Below are 24,865 nucleotides of genomic sequence, written 5' to 3' on the forward strand. Positions count from 1 at the left end.
TAGAAGGGGCTGCAACTACGAATATGACACAAATTGCCCCAAGAAACATCTAAGTTAAAGTGAAGGAAAAGATGGGAGTTTATCTCATTTATACATAGATACATACAAGGATGACATTCCTCCTAACTTGACCCAGAGAACTACAAGCCAATGGAACACATTCCCAAGGAAGAAGCAGAATGCCGTTAGGTGAGAGAGGCATGCGTGTGTGGAAAAGCTGGTCAGACTCAGTATTCTCTGGTTGGGGATGGCAAAAAGGAGGAAGGAAGTAAAACTGAATCATTTGTGGCTCTCTGTCCGTTTTCAGGCCACCAATTTCATGCCGTCTTGCATAAAATGATCACTAGCAATTAACACACATCAGAGGATGTGATCCCATAAGCAAACTCCAAATGACTAATTGTGCAAAGATTATGTGCTTCATGCTAAAAACTGACAACTATTACCATACCATCAAATCCACTGAAGCAACTCCTGGTGATCTGAACTCAGGTTTAGCAAGCAAGGGGAAACTGCTTTCAAATCTACTTTGAAACAATGCAGTGATCAGAATGCCATCCCCAGTGCTGCAGGTCAACCAGCTCCTCATGTTTTCTTTTCACCTGTCCAGTATCTGCAGGTTATAGTCTAAACACCTGGGGTCTGGGGGGGGTTCCTCAAATCGTGCATACTAAGAGGCAGACAGGCTTCCGTGGCAGACAAAGACAGGGCAGGTGGCCACATTTTAAAGTGAGACAGTAAAATACCCTGGAAATAACTGCTAATGTTTTCTAAATGCTTTCTAAAGACAGCTTGTAAACACAAATTGTAGGAAAAAAAAAAAAAAAAAAAAAAAAAAACCAGCAATATCCCCGACTGGGCAAATCCTGAGGAACCAACAGTGTTCATGATGAAGGAACCCTGTCCATCAGGGTGGGTTTCACACTGTGCTGGCTGCCCCTGGCAGGGTGCAGGCATGGGAAGGAGCCTCTCTGACATTAACCAGCACCACACCTCATGGGCACATCTGGCCAGAGTGAGCCCAAAACACATCACTCACTGGCCTAGCCTAGGTACCCTCAGAGCAGCTGTCCAATGAATCGTCTTCCACAAGAACTACGAAAAGACAGAGAAACCAGATTTTTAAACAGCAAAACTTCACTAATTTAGCTGTACAATAGTTCAAATGTCTAATACGTACATGATTTTTTGAGAGAAAGATTTGAAATACATAGCAAATGCTTCTTAATTTGTATTAAATCACGAACCTGTGCCAACAATGAAAAGGCTCATGTATATTGAATTTTTGCCATGTTAATGCCTTTCAGGATTATGTTATTTAATTTTCACAAGGATCTAGGAGTTGGATTCTATTGTCATCCCCATTTTTGAGCTGAGGCTTAGTGAAATAAGTAAACTGCCTGAACCAGAGGGGGAAAGCCAACATCTTCAGAGAAAAGAGCCCACACTCCTACCACACTGCATCCAGTAAAGAAGAGAATTATTTCATGAGTAGCCCTTACTTACAGCTTCCCTGAAAGCAGTTACAAGCTAATTAACCCGTTAAACTATAATTTGTAAAGCATATTTGAGATTCAGCCTTTCCATCAGATAATTACACTTCTCATCTACGTCCCTTATCTATTCTCTACATTTCTGCAATGCAATGTAACTGCATGAAACAATTTCCTGATACAACTCACTGTCTTAGTTAGCTGGTCAATTCTATGAAAAGCAGTGCAAGTGTCAAAAGGTCCACACTGGCTACCAAACAACGACTACTTCCCTAAAAAATGACAGCATGAAACATGTTTATCTGTTTGCAATCATCACATTTTCTGGCCTAAAGAAAACTTCTTAATAAAAATAAATGAACAAACATAGTTTAAAAGGGAACTTTACAACTGTATAGAAAGAAAGGATCAGAAGGGAGGAGGAATGAGAAGGAGATGGAGAGGCACCCCAGCATCCTTTCCGCAGAAACAGGAGGTGGCGGAAAGGATGCCCTTCTGTCTGTTTTCCTTTTTCAAGTCTGACAACTCTACTAGGGCTCTAACTCCTGGGCTCAAGCAATCCTTCTGCCTCAGCCTCCCAAAGAGCTGGGGTGTACCCCACCCCCATGCTCACTAGGGCTCTTTATAATGATGGGTGCTACAGTAACACAAAAACTGGAAAAATGGGAACCTTTCTGCCTCTTCTTCCCACTGAAGACAGCATAGCAATTGCAAATCTGGTTCACAATAAATCCTTTTTTTTTCTTTTTTTTTTGAGACAGGGTCTCACTCTGTTGCCCAGGCTGGAGTGCCATGGCGTGATCATGGTTCTCCGCAGCCTCAACCTCCCTCACTCAAGCGATCCTCTCACCTCAGCCTCACAAATAGCTGGGCCTACAGGCAAGTGTCACCTTGCCTGACTAATTTTTGGTTTTTATTTTGTTTGTTTGTATGTGTAGACAGAGTTTCACCATGCTGCTCAGGCTGGTCTTGCACTCCTAGGCTCAAGCAATCCACCAAGCTTGGCCTCCCAAAGTGCTGGGATTACAGGTGTGAACCACTCAGCCAGGCCCACAAAAAGCCTTTGATCATGATAAACTGTTAATGACTGGCGTTTGTTCTCTATCAGGTAAGTGTGAGTGGAGGGCTGACATTTTAAAAGACGCACCGCAGCATGTGCGGAGGAACCACGACAGAAATGCCCTTAAGTCCCAGCTGACAGCAGGAAGCAAGCTGGATGTGCAGAAGCACAATTGAACAAATTTCCAAGTGAGGTGATCTGCGAAGGGGCCAGGGCCCTTTGTTACTTTGTGCCATGGGCACTGGTGGATTCTGAGAGCAGCTGGAGTGGACGCTCGCTCAGTGAGGTCAGAAAAGAGTAAAAGGCTCCTTTGGTCCTGCCTAGTGCAGCCATTCTCCTTGAGGGTCCCCAGTGTCACACACCTATCCTGATCCCAAAGCTCTAAGATATATTTGCAACAAATGTAATTCATGTGTCCTGAGATGTACATTTTTTTTTGCTTTTAACATTTCTCATATCAGTCCAGTCGCTAATAGATGATGCCTTAAAATTAATTGGTAGTGGTTTTGTGTCTTAGTACTATACAAAAACAGTGTGTCCTACAATCAGCTTGTGTCTTTGATGTGTTTAATATGGTATGTTTACTTCATCCATGCATAGAGTGGTTCATTCTGCACACTATTATTCTGCATAGAGGTTCTCAGATGTGCACAATCCTCTTTTCAGTGCCACGTCCAACCAGGACCTTCAATACCTTACGATGGTGGTATTCTGAGAGCTGAAAGCATCACGGCAAGTTGCTTAGTGTCTTGTGGCTTCCATGAGAGCTAGCTACTTCCGCTCTCAATGTTCTAGTTAGCTATCCAACCAGAAAGAAAAGGCAATAGCAGCAGCCTCAATCCATTTTCCAAAGATTTCTTTCCAGTATAATGATATATGCATCTTTATCCATGGTATGTTGCTTGTGCCTTATACTCTAGCTCAGCTTAACAAACATCTCTAACTTCCTTTTGAAATTAATGTCCCAAATCCTTAGCTTTAATTATTTGTAATGTAAGAGGTAATAGCAGAGGCTAGAGATCAAGGGATAATGCCTGGAGACCTAAATTAATTGACCTTGTATTATGTAGAAACATCACAAATCAAGTTGCCAGTACATATGAAGCATTTAGCATCTACTACTGTTTTGAATGTCATAACTACTTTGAAAGAACTAATCTAGCTACATGTTAATGAAAAAACATCATACCTGTGTTGGGGGACAATTCATCCAACAGCTTCACCATGCCCTCTCCCTGCTTGGAAGTCCACATCTTGATGGGGGATCCGCCTCCAATCCTGCGGTACTGCTCTTGAATCTTGGGGGTTCGGCGTTTGGCGATGAATGGTGCCAGCTTACTAAATCATTTAACATACAGGTAAGTGAATTTTATTCCATCTTAACACCCTGAGAAATGTTTTCTACTCAATTTAAAAAGTAAGCAAAATTTTAGAGAGTCTAACAAGATTTAGCCTTTAAAACAGAAGCTTGAGGTCACTGACAATAGCTAGCTCTGTTAGTGCAGATTAAGGAGCTAAATCTAGACCCTCTCTGAGAATTAACCCAGCTGTGCTCCACAAGTTGTTTCAGTAGCACACCCTGAAGATTCAGGACACACAACACCCATGCAGAGAGCCTGGATGTGTGCTAGCTACTAGTGTAACACATTTTGATCCCACACCTAACGAGAACTAGGATATAAGACCAAGGAAGTAGACATTCCTCTTAATTTAAAAAAAAAAGGTCTAGTAATCTTATAGATATACTTGCATATAAGAGCAAAGATGTATGCACAAGAATGTTCACTGTGACACTGCAACCACCGTGTCTAACATGCAGCACAGATTAAACAGTTACAGCCATACAATGCAATTCTAAATAGCAATCAAAAAATGAGCCAGATCTATATATTAGTATAATCCGTTATAAAACAAGATACAGCATTTTAAAAAAAAAAAAAAGAAAGCGTCAAATAGAGTATATAAGTACACTCACATTTGTGTAACAAAGTGGAGGAGGGTGTGTGTGTGTGTGTGTGTGTGTGTGTGTAAGCTTGGATATGTATGGACTATTTCTGGATGTGACAGCATTTACCTCCATGTGGGTAACTGGGAGTGCAAGGTGAAAGGGACACTTGCCTTTTATTGTAATTACTTTTATACTATTTGCACTTTTTATCACATGCATCTATTAATTTTTCATTACAAAAATCTATTTTAAAAGAAAAAAGAGGGAAGAAGGGAAAGAAGGATGAAAGGAAAAGGACAGCAACAATCCGTATTTATAGTACAAATGAATAATCATCGTTGCTTCCCCGAGTGTTAATCAGCCATTAAGTGCCAAGTACAAATATATCTTTAAAAATCTTTAAAGGTACTTAGGCTATGTCAAGACAACTGCAATTTCCAGGGCTCTGGGGAGCAAAGGGCTCAAGGAGAATCTTCACTAACTTACTCTCTCCCCTGTAATTTTCTGATATCATATCCTCCTGATATCCAACAGAAAACAATGTTGCTGCTTTCACCATTACCAGATATGCATTAAAACTCTTTCCTGTTTTGAAATGGACACAGAAAGGGGAGTACTAAACACTGGGGTCTATTGGGGGGAAAAGGGGAGGGCCAGTGGGAGGGGGAGGTGGGGAGGGATAGCCTGGGGAGAAATGCCAAATGTGGGTGAAGGGGAGAAGGAAAGAAAAGCACACTGCCATGTGTGTTCCTACGCAACTGTCTTGCATGCTCTGCTCATGTACCCCAAAACCTAAAATCCAATAAAAAATTTTAAAAAAAATAAAATAAAATAAAAATAAAAATAAAATAAAATAAAATAAAGAAATTACAGAATTGAGAAACACACATAAGGTACAATGTAATGCCAAGGTGATCATAACGTCGCGGTGTTTGTATGTATCTCACTTCTGAATAGGAAGCGTCATGAGATCTCGGTCCAAGAAGAGTCTCAGAAGGAAGTCGTGAACATCCCCAAGGGTTTCAGGGCCTCCCATATTTAGCATTAATATTCCAGTTTTCGGCTTCCTATATAAAATAACATACAACAGTTAATTTGTCACACTTATTTTCTTTGATAAAGAAATCTTGGTTCAGCCAGCAAACTCTTTTTTTTTTTTTTTGAGACAGAGTTTTACTCTTGTTGCCCAGGCTGGAGTGCAATGGTGTGATCCTGGCTCACCGCAACCTCCACCTCCCGGGTTTAAGCGATTCTCTTGCCTCAGTTTCCCGAGTCGCTGGGATTACAGACGTGTGCCACCATGCCCAGCTAATTTTGTATTTTTAGTAGAGACGGGGTTTTTCCATGTTGGTTGGACTGGTCTCAAACTCCCAAAATCAGGTGATCCGCCCACCTCAGCCTACCAAAGTGCTGGGATTACAGGTGTGAGCCATCGCGCCTGGCTCAGCCAGCAAACTCTTATCTAACCTGTTCCATACAAAGGTAAATACTACGGCTCTTTCCACTGCTATCACACAGATATCTATGTGGGGACATCTGTGGCCTCCAGTTCTCCATGGTCCCGGCTTAGACTCCGACCTTTGTCTTTTGGCTTCATCCATGATACCGTCTTCACTCAGCTGGAAATGTTTCCCTTTTAAAGTCTCAGCCTGAACAGAGATCGAATCTTTAGGGACTGAGAGTTGAGGTAGAAATCTACAGTTGTCCTGAGGCGAAAGCACCTGTACATGTGAATGCTTTGTAAATACGAGGTTACGTGACCTCTCCCACCGTCAGGTTTTCTCATCCAGAAAACACAGCATCCACCACCTGCCTCGAAACGCTGTTTTGAGAATTCAGTGGGTAACATCTTCAGTCACTTAGCACATGCTGGCACATGGTAAGTTCTACACAGAGCAGGGCTTCCCCATCATTTTAAACCCCCACAGTTTAATACCAGCCCATCCCTACTCTTGCATCTGCTCCCATCCCTTTAGTCAATTATTAAATTAAATGACTACTGACTGAAATTATTTTTTACATTTTATTTCTGAAATGGAGTCTCACTCTGTCACCCAGGCTGGAGTGCAGAGGTACAATCTCGGCTCACTGCAATCTCCACCTCCCAGGTTTAAGCAATTCCCCTGCCTCAGCCTCCCAAGTAGCTGGGATTATAGGCACCTGGGCTAATTTTTGTATTTTTTTTTTTTTTTTTTTTTTTTTTTTTTTTTTAGTAGAGATGGCGTTTTGCCATGTTGGCCCAGCACTTCAAGAGGCCGAGGAGGGCTCCTGAGATCAGGTCTCAAACTCCTGACTTCAGGAGCCCTCCTCGGCCTCCCGAAGTGCTGGGATTACAGGCATGAGCCACTGCACCAGGCCTGACTGAAGTTATTGCCTGCTCCTCTGCTATCTTCTCCAGGACCGACCTCTACTCTTTCATCCATGGCTCCGGTTATGATAAACTTCACCTCTCCATCCTGCATGTAAATTCACTGCGTAGATAATTCCTACAAGAACTGGTGCTAACATTCTAATTAGTCCCAGGCTAAAGAATCAACCTCTGAATGAGCAGGAAGAAGAAAAAGGAAGCAGAGCTCCAGAACAAAAGTTTTCAGCCAAGCAGCCTCTGGAAAACTAAAACAACAAAGTACTCTGCAAAAATGTAAACCTAAAATCCAGATCAAGCTCTGGAATCTACACAGCCCAAAGTGAGCCAGGCCGGGAGTTCCCCACTCCTAAACCCCACCAGAGGGCAAGGTAAAGCTGGAACAGGACCAGGTACCTCTGGCACGCTGGCAGGAGCCACCAGAGGACCTTGTGTGTCCCCATGAACAGGTAGCCATGGGATGGCAGTCACTGGGAAACTAAAGAACAAGGAGCATGTCTTCCATTCATTCATCTTTTTTTTTTTTTTCATATTAAAAAATTGAGCATAACTCACAAACCATAAAATTCACCATAATCTGAACAATTCAGAGGTTTCTAATACATCTGGAAGGGCAGAAAACTATCACAACTATCTAACTCAAGGACATCTTTGCCCACAAAGAATCTTTATATCCATTAAAGCTACTCTCCATTCCCTCCCCTCTCACTGGTGGCAACAACGAATCTACTTTCTGGGTCTATAGATTTGCCTATTCAGGGCATTTCATAGAAATGGAATCATATGATTGTGTCTGGTTTTACTCAGCATAAAATGTTCATGCTTGTGTCTGGTTTTACTCAGCATATAATGTTCATGCCACATGTCATAGCATGAATCAGTATACTTCACTCCTCTTTATTGCTAAATAATATTTCATTATATGGTTATACCCCCTTTCCACTCTCAGTAAAGCAGCTGAAAAATAACCAGCCTGAATTTTATCTAAACACTGTTATTGTGAATGTTGAGGGGTCCACACCCTGAATTTCCCACACCAGACCACCTGACTACTGCAGTGACTAAACCAGCGCTGCGGAGACACAGCCTGTGTAGACCATCCCTTTTTATTTATTTATTTATTTCTGAGATGAAGTCTTGCTCTGTCACCCAGGCTGGAGTGCAGTGGCACGATCTCAGCTCACTGCAGCCTCTGCCTCCCGGGTTCAAGCAATTCTCCTCCCTCAGTCTCCCATGTAGGTGGGATGACAGGCATGCACCACCACGCCTAGCTAATTTTTGTATTTTTAGTAGCGACAGGGTTTCACCACCTTGGCCAGGCTGGTCTTGAACTCCTGACCTCATAATTAGCTTACCTTGGCCTCCCAAAGTGCTGGGATTACAGGCGTGAACCACTTCGCCCAGCTAGAAGAAGATTCTTAATGTGCTTGAAAACTAATACTACGATGGCATCTTTTTCATTTGTTTTTGTGTTTTTTTGAGACAGGGCCTCACTCTGTTGCCCTGGCTGGAGTGCAGTGAGTGGCACAAACAAGGCTCACTGCATCCTGGACCTCCCTGACTCGAGCGATCCTCCCGCCTCAGCCTCCTGAGTAGCTGGGACCACAGGCACATGCCTCCATGCCTGGCTACTTTTTAAATTTTTTATAGACACAGTCTTGCCATGTTTCCCAGACTGGTCTCAAACTCCTGGCTCAGGCTCCCAATCAGGCTCCCAAAGTGCTGAGATCACAGGTGTAAGCCACTGCCCCAGGCTTATGATGACACCATAATGGGCAATTTTAAACAATTATTAACATCTGGTAATAATATAAGGTAGCAAGGCATGTTAAATGTAAACAGATGGAAACTGTTTTCTTGATCAAACCTATTGTAAGTGAATGAGGTAAAAACCTGAATTCTCAACCTACAAATCAATTCCTGAGGAAGAGATAATGTTGCATTACAATGAGGGCAGGGATTTTCTCACTTAGACCCCATTATAAAGATTAACTAAGGTCCCTTTTCACGTCATTGACTTAGACCAGGGTTTCTCAACCTCAGCACTACTCACATTTGGGGCTGGAGAGTCCTTTGTTCCCGTGTAATGCGGGAAACTTAGCAGCATACCTGGCCTCTACCTACAAACGACAACAGCACACACCCCACCCCAGTGTGACAACCAAAAATCTCTCCAGACATTGCCAAATTTGTCCCAGGAGGCAAAAGTGTCCCCTTCCCCCTATTGAGAATCACTGTCTTAGAGGAAGAGGGCTTGATCCCCTTTTTACAAAACCAAGCGACTGCACTGAAGATGTTCTATCACTCTTTCATGCTCGACTCCTATGACTGCATTAACAGGGGTGTTGAGGTTTCTTTCCTTGATATTTGAAAATTCCGGATGCATTCTTTTATGAAGCGAATATTCCTTTAATCTTTCTACTTAGACCACCAGTCTTCTCCTGGGATCCTATCTTTCACTCTCAAAATCTGTGACTCGCAATAAATTAAGTGCATTTTCCCATGGATTGCTGCCAGTTAACAGATTACTGGTTAAAAAAAAAAAAAAACAAAAAACCTCAGGCTAAAAGACTTACCTAAGCCACAGAGGGTATCAATGTGCAAACGGGATTTAAAGCTGTTTTTCATCTATAACACCTGAGCTCAGAACAAGAGTGGCTTTAAAGGGGGTGCTACTGTGCCCTGCTCATGGTTTTGCAAACCCATGTTGATCTTACACATGAAAGAGATGCACATGACTTGAAAATACCTAAATACACACGCACTTAATTCAAAACTGTGTTGTGCATGATGAACGGCGCATTAGGAAGCCCTGGTCTGACACCCCTCTATTCCAGAAGGGGAAGTGAAGGCTTTAGTCAAGGGTCTCCGTCTCCTCTCCCTCCAGACAGAACACACCTGAGACCAAGGTCTGAATGTTCTCATTCTGTTGTTTGAACATAAAAGTGTAGACAGCAAAACATATTTAGAACTTCTCACTTGGAAAGGTTTCAACATTTTGCCATTTTTATATCCTGGGACTTTCAAAATACAAGGTTTTTCCTTGAAATAGTAAATGCACATAACAAAAACTTAAGCTTGTCAATAAACGATAATTCTATTCTACTGTATATGATCAGCCTCAAGAAAAAGTAATAAGATCCCAGCTCTTCACTAAACCTGTAAGACATGTTTGGCCTGTGGGTCTACAATGCCTCTAGAAAAGAGTTCAGCAAACTATAGCCCATGCCCTAAATCTGTGCACACACATGCACCCCTACTGCCTGTTTTTGTAAATAAAGTTTTACTGGAACACAGTTCCCTTCATTGTTTACGTAGTATCTATGGCTGCTCTCACATGACAACAGCAGAGTTGAATAGCAGCAAAAGAGAGGGTTTGGCCTACAAAGCCTGAAAAATCTACTACCTAACCCTTTACAGAACAAATCTGTCCACCCTAACCTAGTGTAGTGTCGAGTCTAGTATTGTAGTCTAGTCCAGTCCAAGGATTAAGCAGCACAGTGCCTTCATAATGTCTGCCATCAGAATAATCCACAAAGACACTCATTGCTTCACCATTTCTAATATTAAAAAGCTAGAAATCAGGGCTGAGAGCAGAGGCTCACGCCTGTAATCCCAACACTTTGGGAGGCCGAGGCAGGTGGAGCACGAGATCAGGAGATCCAGACTACCCTGGCTAACAGTGAACCTGTCTCTACTAAAAATAGAAAAGATTAGCCGGGCATGGTGGCAGGTGCCCGTAATCCCAGCTACTGAGGAGGCTGAGGTTGCAGTGAGCTGAGATAGCGCTGCTGCACTCCAGCCTGGGTAACAAAGTTAAGAAAAAAAAAAAAACCTAGAAATCACCTATATGTCCCATAATGTGGGACAGGGTAGTTTATGATTTAACAAAATATTCTTCAGTTACTAATATAGACATATATTTATATGATAATAAAGTGAATAAAAAGAGGGTGCTATATGATGTACAATACTATCACACATTGCTAAACACATACTGAGTGAATATTAATAGTCATACAGACAAAATTGGCCTGTCTGGTGGCTCACACCTGTAATCCCAAGCACTCTGGGAGATTGAGGCAGGAGGGTTGTTTGAGCCCGGGAGTTGAAGACAAGCCTGAGCAACACAGTGAGACCTCATCTCTCTTTTACTTTTTAAGAAGAGACAGACAAAGTAAGACTATTTGTAATATTTAAGAGTATTTTTTCTTTTTGCCTAGTCTCTAAAATGAACCCATTTCTTTTATATAAATATGCTCTGAAGTTACTTAGTAGAATTTAAAGATTTTCATTTAATTTTAGTAATATTAAGGCTACTTATAGTAATGACTATTGCCACTAGAATAACACACAAATGAAATAACTTTTCTTCCAGGGTTCCACATTGAATCACTTCTTCAGTTTATATCAAATCCCAACCCTCAGTGCTTAAGGCTGAGGTGGGGAGAGGGGCTGGGAGGGACAAGGATGGAAGGAATGAGGCCCGGCTGGGCATGCTGCCAGATGAGGAGGCTACCTAAGGCCAATCCCCAACTAACCTCAGTTTACACAGCACTCAATCATCATACCCATGATCATACAGCAAAAAATAACAAACACAAAAGAAGAAAATTTTGGTTTTGGCCAGGCATGGTGGCTCACACCTGTAATACCAGAACTTTGGGAGGCCAAGGCAGAGAACTGCTGGAAGCCAAGAGTTCAAAACCAGCCTAGGCAGCAAAATAAGACCCCATCTTTACAAGAAAAAAAAAAATGTTTTTAATTAGCTGAGTGTGGTGGTGTGCACCTGTAGTCCTAGCTACTTGCGAGGCTGAGGCAGAAAGATCACTTAAGCCCGGAAGTTCAAGTATGCAGTGAGCCATGATCACACCATTGCACTCCAGCCTGGGTGACAGTGCAACACTCCTCAAAATAAGAACAGTGGCTCACGTCTGTAATCCCAGCACTTTGGGAGGCCAAGGTGGGTGGATCACTTGAGATCAGGAGTTCAGGAACAGTCTGTCCAACATAGTGAAACCCCGTCTCTACTAAAATTACAAAATTAGCCAGGCGTGGTGGCATGCACCTGTAATCTCAGTTACTCAAGAGGCTGAGGCAGGAGAATCACTTGAACCTGGGAGGTGTAGGTTGCAATGAGCCAAGATCGTGCCACTGCACTCCAGCCTGAGAGAAAGAGAAAGACTCCCTCTCAAAAAAAAAAAAAAAACAAAATGGCCAGGTGTGGTGGCTCATGCCTATAATCCCAGCACTTTGGAAAGCCAAGGAGGGAGAATCACTTGAGGTCAGAAGTTCGAGACCAGCCTGACTAACATAGTGAAACCCCATCTCTACTAAAAATACAAAAATTAGCCAGGTGTGGTGGCACGTGCCTGTATTCCAGCTATTCGGGAGGCTGAGACATCAGAATCACTTGAACCTGGGAGGTGGAGGTTGCAGTGAGCCAAGATCGTGCCACCACAGTCCAGCCTGGGTGACAGACTGAGGCTCTGTCTCAAAAATAAATAAATAAATGTGTATACACACACACACACACACACACACACACACACATTTATTTTCATACTTGTACAATTTTCATCAATGTGTGATCTAGCAGAAAGGTCATGGAGTTAAATAAGTCACAGCAACTTTCTTTCTCTCTGCCTGATGTTCAAATGTGCTGTTTCTATTTACTCATCTCGATAACTTTATGGAGTCCTCTGTTGCTTCTGTACAGAGGAAGACTTGGGAGCAGTTGTGACTTCTGTTACTAAACAGGACACTTGCAACAAGGCCATGCCTGCTGCCAGCCACTAGCAACAGAAGAGCTGAGGTATGAAACGTGTATTTCACTTCTTTAATAAATAATAAATCATATTACATCATTTATAATTACATTCACTGTGTTAACGAATGAAAAACAATACTCTAGTTTCCTATAGAAATTCTTGGTTGATCAGTTATTCATTATCCTGTACAGAACGTACATTTCATAGGCATAATTACGTTAGTTCATAAATACATTTCCAGCATATATAATTTGTTATGTGACATATTCCAGAATCGAATTCTTAACACGATTTGCAGACTGTTTGGACTCAGCTCTATGTCTTTTAACAATAGCCCTGTTGTGGGGAAGGATCCAGTGGGGAAGGAGGGTGTAAAATCTGTGGTTTCACAGCTGTTAAAAGGAAGCCAAGACAACAGTACACGGCTCCTTCCATACTGGCTTTTCCCAGCACCTTTGCTCTGAGGCAGCCTGTATGTACAGACGTCAGCATCAAGAAAGAGAAATCCTTATTTGTACCTGATGTTAGACACATACCTCTTCTCCGACTGAACTTGAGGCTTTGCACCCAGGGCATGCTGGGCTGTTTCTGCAGTGGCAGCTGCTGCGGCTGCACCCGACTTCCACCTCCATGGCTGACAGGCCCTCCAGCTGCCGGACACCACTGTGACAAAATTAAAGTGCTCGCATGAAATCTAGCTGGAAAGTAATTTCTTCTGAAGAGGTCCTGAGAGCGTAATTCCTGGCTTTAAAATTTAAAGAGATGTGATAGAAGAAATGATTTTCCTAGCATTTCTCTGCAGGCAGGTAAAGGCACTTAAAGCCTCTCCAAGGGGATGGGGTGGAGGATCGCTCCCCTGGGATGGCTGATGAGAGCCTGCAGGGAAGCATTTTAGAAGCTACACACACCTCCTCTCCCCACCGTGGCCACAGGTTTTGATACAATCCCTCACAAGAAGCCCTGCAGGTGACCAATGACTGACAGTAACGTGTTGCTCCAGTGGAAGGAGAAGGGACTGCAGAAAAGGTGAAAAGCTGCCAATTTAGGGAGTGGCAAGTGGGCCAGTTTTCAACTAGTTGCATTTCTCTTTCTGCCCCCAAGCCTCCTTCGGTGAGCAATGGTGTTGAGAGCCCAGTACTGCCCTTGGACCTTGACAAGGGGCCTCTGCTTTCCAGGGCCGGTTCTGGCCCTCCTCCCTCTGCACCCCACCCCTCGGTGTATGCAGCCTCTACCACCAAGGAGACATGCCCCCACCCTGGGAGTCCACATCCCATGTGCCAGACCAGGCTCCCAGCACCCCAGGATTCCCTGTCCCCCAAGCTCCACACCCAGTCCCAGGATCTGTGCAGGCTTGTTTTCTGGATTCATCCTCCTGAGGGAGGTTGTGCCATTAGTGTAGCAAGTCTTGACCTGAATGGTGGCCAAGGGACAGCTATTTGCAGGGGCAAGACTGGAACTGGGTGGGCATGCAGATCAGAGAATCCATCCAGGCTGTGCGCCAGACTCCTCGCCAGACCAGAAAGAGCCGGTGGTAGGAAGGGAAGCAGGAACGTGTGTGAGTCAGAGGCAGCTCTCCCAAGGCCTCTACATTTCTGCAGGAGCTCAGAGTTCAAGAGCTCACCCTTACACGTAGGGATGAAGGTCTATTTGTCAACATAGGAGGACAGAACCTATTTCCCAGGTTGTTAGCTTGCTGTATCCCACATACCATATATGTGCCTTCAAGTATACCCTTGTCCTGGGCCCCACAGGAGGTGGCAGTGGGTCTGAAGAACCCATCTAAATTGAGGAGTCCATGTGCCATACTCAGCTGGCATATGAAGAGTACTGGTCCTTAAGCATCCAGCGAAATGAAACTGAAGCCATATAGGATGTACTGAAGATGGCCACATAAGAAAGGGGTTACTATGGTGCCTGGTGCTATGCACATGACCTCTCTCCCATTCTCAAACCAGCCAGTTAGAAACCAGCTTGTGATCAGTCTCCCTCTGCCCTCTTCCTCCTAAGATGCAAAGGTGCCCTGAAGAGGAATTCAGGCTGTGGTCAAGCAGCTCTGACTCTGAATCCAGCTCTGCCACTTACTAGCAATGTGATCTGGGGCCAGGTCTTCCTGAGCCTGAGTTTCCCCAGCTGTCAAATGACACCTTGCTACAGGGATTCTTGTGAGGAGTAGAGCAGAGGAGTGCAGCGCTCTGCAGCATCCACCACGTGATTAGTGCTGGCATTAGTTTCAATTGTCAGTTTCTAGAGGACAGGAACTATACCTGTTCTAATTGTTTTTTTATCACCTAGCACATCTGTAAAATATAAGAGAATATCTCCAGGCCATTAGATTTCCAGCCATCCAGATTGTGCATATTCCCAGCAGAGCCAATTATGTGAGCTTACGCTGAATCATCTTTACCAATTCTAAGTGGAAGTGCAAATATTACACTTCCATAAAGAACTTAAAATTTCCAACTGGATTTCCACAAAAAAATTCAATTACATCTGGTTTGAGTTGATGTTTAAAAAAAAGAAAAAAAGAAAGAAGGCCAGGCACCATGGCTCATGCCTGTAATCCCAGCACTTTGGAAGGCTGAGGGAGTTGGATTACCTGAGGTCAGGAGTTCAAGACCAGCCTGGCCAACATGGTAAAACCCTGTCTCTACTAAAAATACAAAAATTAGCTGGGTGTGGTGATGGGCGCCTATAATCCCAGCTTCTCAGGAGGTTGAGGGAGGAGAATCACTTGAGTTCCGGAGGCGGAGTGAGCCAAGATCACACCACTGCACTCCAGCCTGGGCAACAGAGCGTGCCTCAAAAAAAAAAAAGGTTCATTTCCAAGTCTCGAACCATCTCTTACATAAGTCTAATTCTGAACTTCATGATGGGATTTAACCAGGTTCCTAATCATGCTGCAATGTCCCTAATTCCTTATATGAATGAGATTGTATCAGATTCCATGAGGCATGAGAATTAAACCTTGGCATTCCACAATTTTACTCCTGGTACAAGTTTAGCATCCCAAATGTGAAAATCCAAAATCCAAAATGCTCCAAAACCTGAAACCTTTTGAGCACGGACATGACACTCAAAGGAAACGCTCATGGGAGCATTCTGAATCTTAGATTTTCAGATTTGGAATGCTCAATCTGTAAGTATATTCCAAAACCTAAAAAACATCTGAACCCCAAAACACCCCTGGTCCCAAGTATTCAGGATAAGGGGTACTCAACCTGTAATAAAATAACATTTCCTCCACTGAACCTAAAAAAAGAAGGTGGTGCTAGCTAGATGTGGTGGCTCACACCTGTAATCCCAGTACTTTGGGAGGCTGAGATGGGAGGATCATTTTAGCCCAGCCATTTGGGAACAGCCTGGGCAAAATAGCAAGATTCTCATTTCGACATATAATTTAAGGAGTAAAAAAAGAAAGAAAAGAAAAGAAAGAAAGCAATGTGGAGGGACTAGATTTTCCAGCTAGCAGTGAGGATTTCCTAGTAAAATGTGGGAGCTGGTAACTTTTCAAGCTGCTTAACTATTACCATGTCCTACTTACAAAACTATTTTCTTCATGGTTCACCAGATTCTCAGAGAGGAGAATGATGTTGCTAACAAGGGACCCTTTCCACTCAGGACTTAACACACTCACCCTTCAAGGAGTCATCTCAAACACTCCTCTCCCATAATGATCTGAAGGTCTTAGAGAAATGAAGAGTGTCTCCTACCAAATGATTAGCATGTGTAAAGGTTAAAGGAGTTTAAAGTAAACATTCAAAGGGCCAACTGGAGACTCTGGAAAAGACTCAGCTCACAGCTAAAGAGAATCTGATGGCACTGGCAGCACTGTGTGGTGTAGAGAGTATGTGTTTGGAAATCAGAGAGATCTGAGCAGAAATACCACACGGGACCAAGAGGCTGTTGGCTAGGCCTGGGCAACTCACTGAGATGCTACAAGTCTCGCTTTTCTCATCTGTAAAATAGTGATAAGGCTACTTCTGCAGTGCTGCTGTAAGGATAAGGGGGGTGGAGGAAATATGTCCAGCCCCAAGAACAATGCCTGCCACACTGCACGTGGTTAAGCAAAGAAGTGACGACTATCTCACAGTACAGACTTGCCCACTTACAAACTAAGACCAAGTAATTCTGTCCCTCCTCCTTACATGGATAACTGGTCTACCTTTAGAAGGCCTACAAACAGGCTGGGCATGGAGGTTCACACCTGTAATCCCAGCACTTTGGGAGGCCGAGGCGGGAGAACTGCTTGAGCCCAGGAGTTCAAGAATAGCTTGGGCCACATGGCGAGACCCTATCTCTATTTTTTTTAATTAAAAAGAAAAAAGGCCTACAAACAATAAAATTATCAAACTGAGAGATAAGCAGCAAAACACAAGATGACATAAGAAAACAAAACTTCCTAACTCCTGCGGTGGTGGACACCTGTAGTCCCAGCTACTTGGAAGGCTGAGGCAGGAGGCTCACTTGAGCTCAGGAGTTCGAGACCAGCCTAGACAACATAGTGAGACTTGGTGTCAAAAAAAAAAAAACTTCTCTCAACAAACAAACAAATTTCATAACTCTTGGACAAACCCAATAGGCGATCATTCAAAAGTATACCTATGACTTAAGAAGTTCATAAGTTATGACTTCATGTTGTTGCAAAAAGAAATAAAGAAAAAGAGAAAAAAGAAAAAAAAAAGTTGGGCCAAATATGGTGGCTCATGAGGCAGGCAGATCAAGACTAGCCTGGCCAATATGGTGATCATTACAACTCTTCTATTATTCTAGAATTCTTTTTCTAATTACAAAAGACAATATATGCTCAGTGTAAAAAACAGTTTAGAGGGCCAGGCACACTGGCTCATGCCTGTAATCCCAGCTACTAGGGAGGCTGAGGCGGGAGGATCACTTGATCCCAGGAGTTCAAGGGTGCAGTAAACTGCGATGGCACCACTGTACCCCAGCCTGGGCAACAGAGCAACACTCCATCTCTTAAAAAAACAAACAAACAAAAAAACATTTAAAGTTTGGAAAGAAAAAGGCACCAAGAAAAAAAAATAATTCATATAGATAGCTAGACAGACAGACAGATGATATATGGCTTACCCCAGGAAGCTTCTTATTAACTCTGTAATATGCTAAATACATAAAGTATAAAACTTTGCTTTTCCACTTTTACTTTCTGAACTCATTTTCAGAAATACTCCTCAATGTTTTCTCACACAGATGTCAATCCTTTCCTATCAAACAAAATGATGAATGTATTATAACTACCCCTTCAACTCAAAGTCTGTAACACAAATGGACTCCAAATCTACTTCTGCCAGAGTTTCTCAATCTTCCCACTTTTAACCCAGACTATGAATAATTTAAAGTTTCACATATTGTTCCATGACCTAAAATCTAGGACCTGTCAAACTTTATTTTCTACAGGAAAGGTCGATAAAAGAAGAGATTAGTTGAATACTTCTTTCAGTCCCACAATTCGCACTGTGTTGCCTCTTCTTAAAAGACAATGCCCTTTGTCCCCCAGTACCCTTAGTGAGCTAGCCTCGTTGTACACTGGATCCTTATTATTTTCCTAACAAAGGCACCTCTAATGAGATATGGAGGTTCAGAGGGAATTCTCTCCACTCCAAGTAGCTGTCAGGCTGATGAACTTCTTAGAAAAATATGTCGGGTCTGTGTCCAGTCACCGTTCAGATGCATTAAATAAGCATCTTATTTGTGGCAGCCTTCTACCTGAATGGCTATTTTGAGGATTCCTGTGTACCCACTGTGTGCCAAGCAAGATGCTCATGTTCAAGGCAAGGCTTTGAATATATATATATGATTTCAAAGTACATTTACCAAGCTTAGACGAGGTTAGGTGCCTTGTCCAAGGTGTCAGTTAGAAATGCTGTCCCAACCAGGTGTGTGAGACCCACAGTCCCACCAGCTCATCCTGTGGTCACAGCTTATTCACGGTTTGCATCAAAAACGTGGGAGGTTGTTCCTGCGTCTTACATGTTCTCCAACAATCTCTAGAAAACACTACCCCAAGCTGCTCCAGGGTGGGTCGTGCTGCCAAGGAGAAGTGGGCACCGAGGGACCAAGGGCCATGTGCTTTCTTCAGCAGGGAGGGAACTGTGCAGCAGATGTCAATGGTGGTGAGGTTGACTATACCTTCCTTACTGTTCTCTACGGCAGTCCCATAACATACCTTCCTTTGCGTAATCCTCACCACAATCTGGTTATTACAGATGACAATAACTAAGGCTCTGGGGAATACCAGCCACCGCTCCCTGCCACCCAGACGACGGATAGGACTTGAACCTGCGCCTCCTGGATCCGGGCGCCCTCCCCAAGGCCTCCCGAGCCGGGAGTGTTGCCCTCACCCCTCCCAGGGCAGAGCCCGTCGCCTCCCTTCTCCGAGACGCCCCTCTCCCGGTTGCTCGCAGCTCCCCACGGCAGCTCCCGGAATGCGCCGGGCGCGAGCGCCCCGGCGCCAGCTGCCCCGCTCTGCCCATGCCGTCGCAGGAACTCCGACCCCGGCGACCGCCGCGACAGACCCACTTACGCGGATCGCGGAGCAGGGCGCCCGCGGCTCGCAGGGCCGCAGCCATGTTTGGGCCGAGTGAAAGCATTCCCCGGACAGCCCCGGCTCCTCCCGCGGCGGCGCGCCCAGGTGACCGCCCAGCAGCAGCCGAGCTGGGCCGCGCTCCCCACGCGCATCCCCAGCCCCCTGACCCCGCGCGGCCACCCGCGCCCTCCCGGCGCGCCCGCTCATTCGCTGCCTGGCCGGGGCGGGGCCTCGGGGGCGAGGCCAGACAGAGACACGCCCCTCGTGGAGAGCCCGCCCCGGCTGGGCGCCGCTCCCTGCAGGAGAAAGGGCCCGGGGCTGCGCTGGAAACCCGCTCCCCATAACCATCGCAGGTCACTACAAAACCTGCTGGACTCCTAGTTGCGCTGGACGGGTGCCCTGGTTGCCTCTGCCTAATTAGCCAAGGCAAGAGCCTCAGCCATGACTCAGCAAAGAACTTTTTTGACGTTTCCATCCCTATTATTTAGATAGAAGGATGCTTTTGCCTCAGTTCTCCAGTTTGCCTGCCTCGTCACAGCACAAGTGTGCAGGTCCTGTTTTGTTTTGCTTTATCTTTAGAATAGAAAAAGGAATTATTTCATATTAGATGCTCGTGTCATTCAGTTTCTCTGCCCGTGTAGCAAAGTTTGACAGGTGAGACTCACAGAAGAGCATTAGGAAAAATGAAGGCCAGCCTGGCAAGTGCATTTCTTGAAGGGACGATATGGTGAAGGTTGTCTGTTTCATATCCGCGCACCTTTCCAGGTAGCCGCCCGCCCCGCCCCCAAGGTCGCCCACTGAGACCACGGGGAGGAACAGGCACACACCCCTCACTTTGTTCCTACACGTCCGCCAGCCCACCCTGCCCATATATGTTCAATGCATTGTGGACTAGGAAACCAGCCCTTGGTACAGAAAGGTCTTGGGCATCGGTTTTCATTGAACAAATATTGAGCACCTACTATGTGCACTAAATGACAGTAGTGAAAAGAGCAGACTTGGGCTTATATGGAGTTAGCAGAGACACAGAAAATAATCACAATATGTACTATTTTGAGTGGTGACGAACATTAGAAGAATGAGCTCTCCCATGCCCTCCCGTCTTCTTCTTCCCTCTCAGGACAAAAGGAGAATGAAGCAAGGTAGCAAGGTAAAAGAGATGAGATAGGGTCACGGAAGGGGCTAATGCAATTTGAAGCAGATGGGTCAGAGAAGTCTTCACACATTCAAGCAAAGGCCTCTTACACATTTGAGCAAAGGAAGCAAGCTATATGGAACATTCAGGAAAGATGAATCTAGATTCAGCTGAAACTCAGTTTTCTGTAGCTTAAACGTGTGCTACTGATGGAATTAGTTTATTTCTTATTAAAGTTAGTCCTCCTGATGGTTATAAGCCCAATGCAAAATGTCAAATTAAATGGATAGCCTTTCATATTACCTACATGATCTTCAGATCCAAGCAGACGTCCTGAGAAAAGCACAGTAAAACCTGCTCCAGGTATCAACCCACCTTCCTATACATGTGGCTAATTCTCTACCCGCATAACCAAAATTATAGTGGTTTTAAGTTGCTCTTTAAAGAGGTGACTTCATGGATAATAGACGTCTCTACCTAGAGTCTGAACCCTTGTTGTTATTGTCATTGTTGTCTTTGTTTTTCTAGTAGAGACGGAGTTGTGCCATGTTGGCCAGGCTGGTCTCAAACTGCTGACCTCAAGTGATCCACCCACCTTGGCCTCCCGAAGTGCTGCGATTACAGGCGTGAGTCACCATGCGCAGCCTGAACCCATTTCTTCTAAAGAAACTAAATTAAAATACTGCACATCTTGCAATGCCCTGCTGGCAGATATGTAGACAAGGCCAGAGAATAAACGGCCAGGGGTGTTAGATGTCTGAGCTATGTAGGCTCTTGTCCCCTCTAGAAGACCCTGGATAAGTTGCCCCTCCATTCAGTGTGCTGGGCCCCCTTCGTGCTGGGTACAGATAAGGGGACTTCTGGTTCCTCCCAGGCAAATGCTGATGATTAGTGACAAGGCATAAAGGAACCAAGACTCACCAGAACAAAATCAACAGTTGGTGTAGGTTAACTTTGTTTCTGTCCAGAAAGGATTAAGGAACTAGCAAAACATACTTTTTTTTTTTTGAGATGGAGTTTCACTGTTGATACCCAGACTGGAGTGCAATGGCACGATCTCGGCTCACCGCAACCTCCACCTTCTGAGTTCAAGCAATTCTCCTGCCTCAGCCTCCTCCCGAGTAGCTGGAACTACAGACGCGCACCACCATGCCCAGCTAATTTTTGTATTTTTAGTAGAGACGGGGTTTCACCTTGTTGACGAGGATGGTCTCGATCTCTTGACCTCATGATCCACCCGCCTCGGCCTCCCAAAGTGCTGGGATTATAGGTGTGAGCCACTGCGCCCGGCCGCAAAACATACTTTATTAAATATATCAAAAGAATTTTTCAATGAATCAGCATCATTTCATTTCCTTTATTCACATCTTGTACTTTCATTATTACTGACTTCTCTATTTTATATTATTTTTACTTTTTTAATTAATTAATTTTGAGAGCAAGTACCACTCTGTTGCCCAGGCTGGAGTGCAGTGGCGCAATCTCAGCTCACTGCAACCTTCGCCTACCAGGTTCAAGCAATTCTCCTGCCTCAGCCTCCTGAGTAGCTGGGATTACAGGTGCCTTTATTGACTTTTAAAAACTCATTCAGAAGTTTTTCAGAATTCAGAATTCCTCATATAAAACCTCCTGGTGCACATATTAAGAACTCATAGGTTAATACTGAAAACAGAACTTCATTCTTTTTCCCCAACAGAGAGTACCATGAAAATTGTTATTTCTAGTCTATGGCTTATTTCATACAAACATTAACTATAACAGCTTTCCAATGAGTAAATTTTTATGTTCTTATGAAATGAAGGCAGATAAAATGTGCTTTATGTTGGTCCTTTTCAAAACTGGTAGAAAACACAGTCCTTAACCCAGAAATTGTGAACTCTAAATACTGGCTTACAGAAAAGCCCTCGAAAGGCCCAAGAAATTTGCAGAACCATATGATATACATAATATGAATTTTTTTCTGACCAAACGTATTTTTAACAAAATTACACACCAATTCCATTATCAAACAGAAGGCTACAAAGCCACAGTGTCTGGGCTAATGGAGATAAGTAGCACCCTGACTAGGAGGGAGAGGGTTTGTCTGGGGCCTGGTGGCTTCATTAGTGAATAAAGCATTCACCTGTCACAGACACCAATCTGAGTGCAGCCTGTGATCCTAAATAACATGCATTTGTTGGTTTCAGCTCAGTGCTTCAGGGAAAGGGGTGGGAAATCTCTTTGTTCATTATTTGCCATGATTGGCACCTCTGAGCTACACAAAATAAATTTAGATTATAACTCTGATTTCTTAATCAGAAAAAGAACAGAGGAAGGGGGTGTCAGGAGGGATTCAGAGCAAGGAAAACAGTGGCTGTGTGTGACAAATGGTAAGCTATAATGATTACTCAGAGATATCTGATCGATTATCCCTAGAATCATTTTACAACAAAGAGTCCACCAAATCCAGGCCAACATGCCATGCGTTTTGACTTGCCCCTCTTCACCATGCAGAGCCTTCAGCCCTACGGTGGTGACGGGTTTATTAATCCATCTGCCCATATTTCCTGACCGTCTACCATGAGTAAAGCATTATATCAGGTCATGTGAAGGATAAAGAGTGAAAAAGAAAACAAATGACATTCTCAAACAACTCATTCGCTTATGAAACAAACGTGTAGGAGATTCCACTCTGTGTCAGTCACATGGCAGACACTGGGTGTGCAGCAATGAACTGGACGGTCTACTCTCATAGACGGTACCTTCTAGAAGGCAAGGTAGACAATCGTTTTACAGCAAAGATGAAAGACGTACAACATGTTGTCAAGTATGGCTAGTGACTATGAAGAAAGCTAAAGGAGGCTCAGGAAGGGAGAGAGGCCGAAATTGTCAGTAGTGCAGTCAGGACCCGCCTTTCTGCAAAGGTAGCATTTCAGCAGGGACCTGCAGGGAGTGAGGGCGTTGTCTGGGGAAGGGCTTGCAAGCAGAGGGACCAGCAAGCACTGAAACACATTTGAGGCTTGTATTCAATTCCTAGGACTGCTGTAACAAAATATCACAAACCAGGCAGACAAATGTGTTTCTACCAGTTCTAAAGGCTAGAAATGCCAAAATCAGGGTGTCGCCAGGGCTGCGCTCCCTCTGAAACCTGTAAGGGAGAGTCCTTCCTTGCCTTTGTCAGCTCGTGCTGGTGGCAGCAATCCTTGGCATTCCTTGGCTTCTAGATGCAGCACTCCAACGTCTGCAGTCACAAGCGATCTTCTCTCGTAAGGACACCAGTCATTTTGGATTAAAGGCCTACCCTAAAAACCTCATCTTAATTTGACTGCACCTGCCAAGACCCTGTTTCCAAATCAGTTCATGTTTTCAGGTAGCTGGGGGCTAGGATGTCAACATGTCTTTTGGGGGAACACAACTCAACCTCATAACAAGTTTATCAGGGAACAGCAGGGAGGCCACGTGGCTTGAGTGGGAGGTGGGAGGGAGAGGAACCAGGGTGGATTGATGTAGAACTTTGTAGGTACTGAAAGACCGTGTCTTCCGTGTGACCTCCATTTAGCAGTGATATGTGCTTGTTTTAGAAGGTTCACTTAGTCTCCAATATGAGGAATAAACTGAGTTCCTGAGCCAGTCTTCACTTAGAATGCATGACTAAATGTGTCCATTGTGGTTTTTAAGCTCATTCATACTGAGTGTTTTTTCCAGAGTCCTCTGCTTCCTGGGTTGTGGAAGGATCCTAAGGGGCCTTTCTGATTTGCTTCTTCCAGGACCCAGGGGTCCCACGTTTTAAGACAGTTTGTGTGAATATCTCAGCTAGGTTGACCTGTTCCCTGCAGATGTATAAATTCACAGCCAGGGAGTTGGCATTTCCCAGAGCCCCCAGAAGATGGCAGGCTTCTTTGTGCATCTCTGGGCAGAGGGCCAGTTTTCTGGATTACTTTTCGCAGAATGGTGGGGCCTCTTCGGCCCTGCTTCAGGGAGGGGTCTGGCCCTAGCTCCACCTTCCTGTGGCTGCGTGAACATTCTAGGAGCTGCGCACACCACATGTTCACTGTGAAAATTCATAGAGTTGCATGCTAATGATGCATGCCCTTTTCTCTATAAATGTTATACTTTAACGAAACCCCCCCCTTTTTTTTTTTTTTAATGAGCCCCTTACTGCCTTTATCTGGCTGGGCTCAATTCACCCCAGAGCCCCCTTCCTAACCTAACAGCTCTGACTTTGAGATTCTCTCTAACCCCTCCCCTCCAGTTCTGATGCCGAGATGTTCCTTTCTCAGCTAGGATTCTGAGAGCAAATGGAAGTTCTAGCTAGGATTTTGAGGACAAATGGATGTATCTAGTAAATCTGTTTATAATGCAGTAAAAAGAGGTGAGCAGAAGTTTCCCTGATAAAAGTGAGAGAGGATTTCAGGCTGAGAGGATGAAGGAATGCTTTCTATCGAGGAGGTATCAGAACTTACAAGAAGGGGGCTGAGATAGGCTGAATGTGCAGAGACAACATGAAGGCAGAAGAGCTCGTGAGAACCAGGAGCAATACCTTCACTTGGCCTACTAAAAATACAAAAAA

General features: G+C 44.3%; 1 protein-coding gene across 9 annotated transcripts in view; it reads right to left on the reverse strand.

Annotated features, from left to right (window-relative positions):
- The window catches only part of FECH (ferrochelatase), an 81,933-nt gene extending 62,588 nt beyond the window's left edge, over positions 1-19,345 (reverse strand). For all 9 annotated transcript variants that reach the window (XR_008476090.2, XR_013525927.1, XR_008476091.2 and 6 more), the window contains exons 1-4: positions 19,179-19,345; positions 13,174-13,300; positions 5,449-5,568; positions 3,743-3,891 (exon numbers count right to left, since the gene is read on the reverse strand). Coding sequence is in view for 2 of the 9 variants with exons in the window: in XM_035271200.2 (XP_035127091.2) it covers positions 3,743-3,891; positions 5,449-5,568; positions 13,174-13,300; positions 19,179-19,245 (463 nt within the window). In the remaining 7 variants the exon portion in view is untranslated. The remainder of the gene's footprint in view (positions 1-3,742; positions 3,892-5,448; positions 5,569-13,173; positions 13,301-19,178) is intronic.
- Positions 19,346-24,865: the final 5,520 nt, after the last annotated feature.

The sequence above is a fragment of the Callithrix jacchus genome, chromosome 13, assembly GCF_049354715.1.
Source record: "Callithrix jacchus isolate 240 chromosome 13, calJac240_pri, whole genome shotgun sequence".
NCBI lineage: Eukaryota > Metazoa > Chordata > Mammalia > Primates > Cebidae > Callithrix > Callithrix jacchus.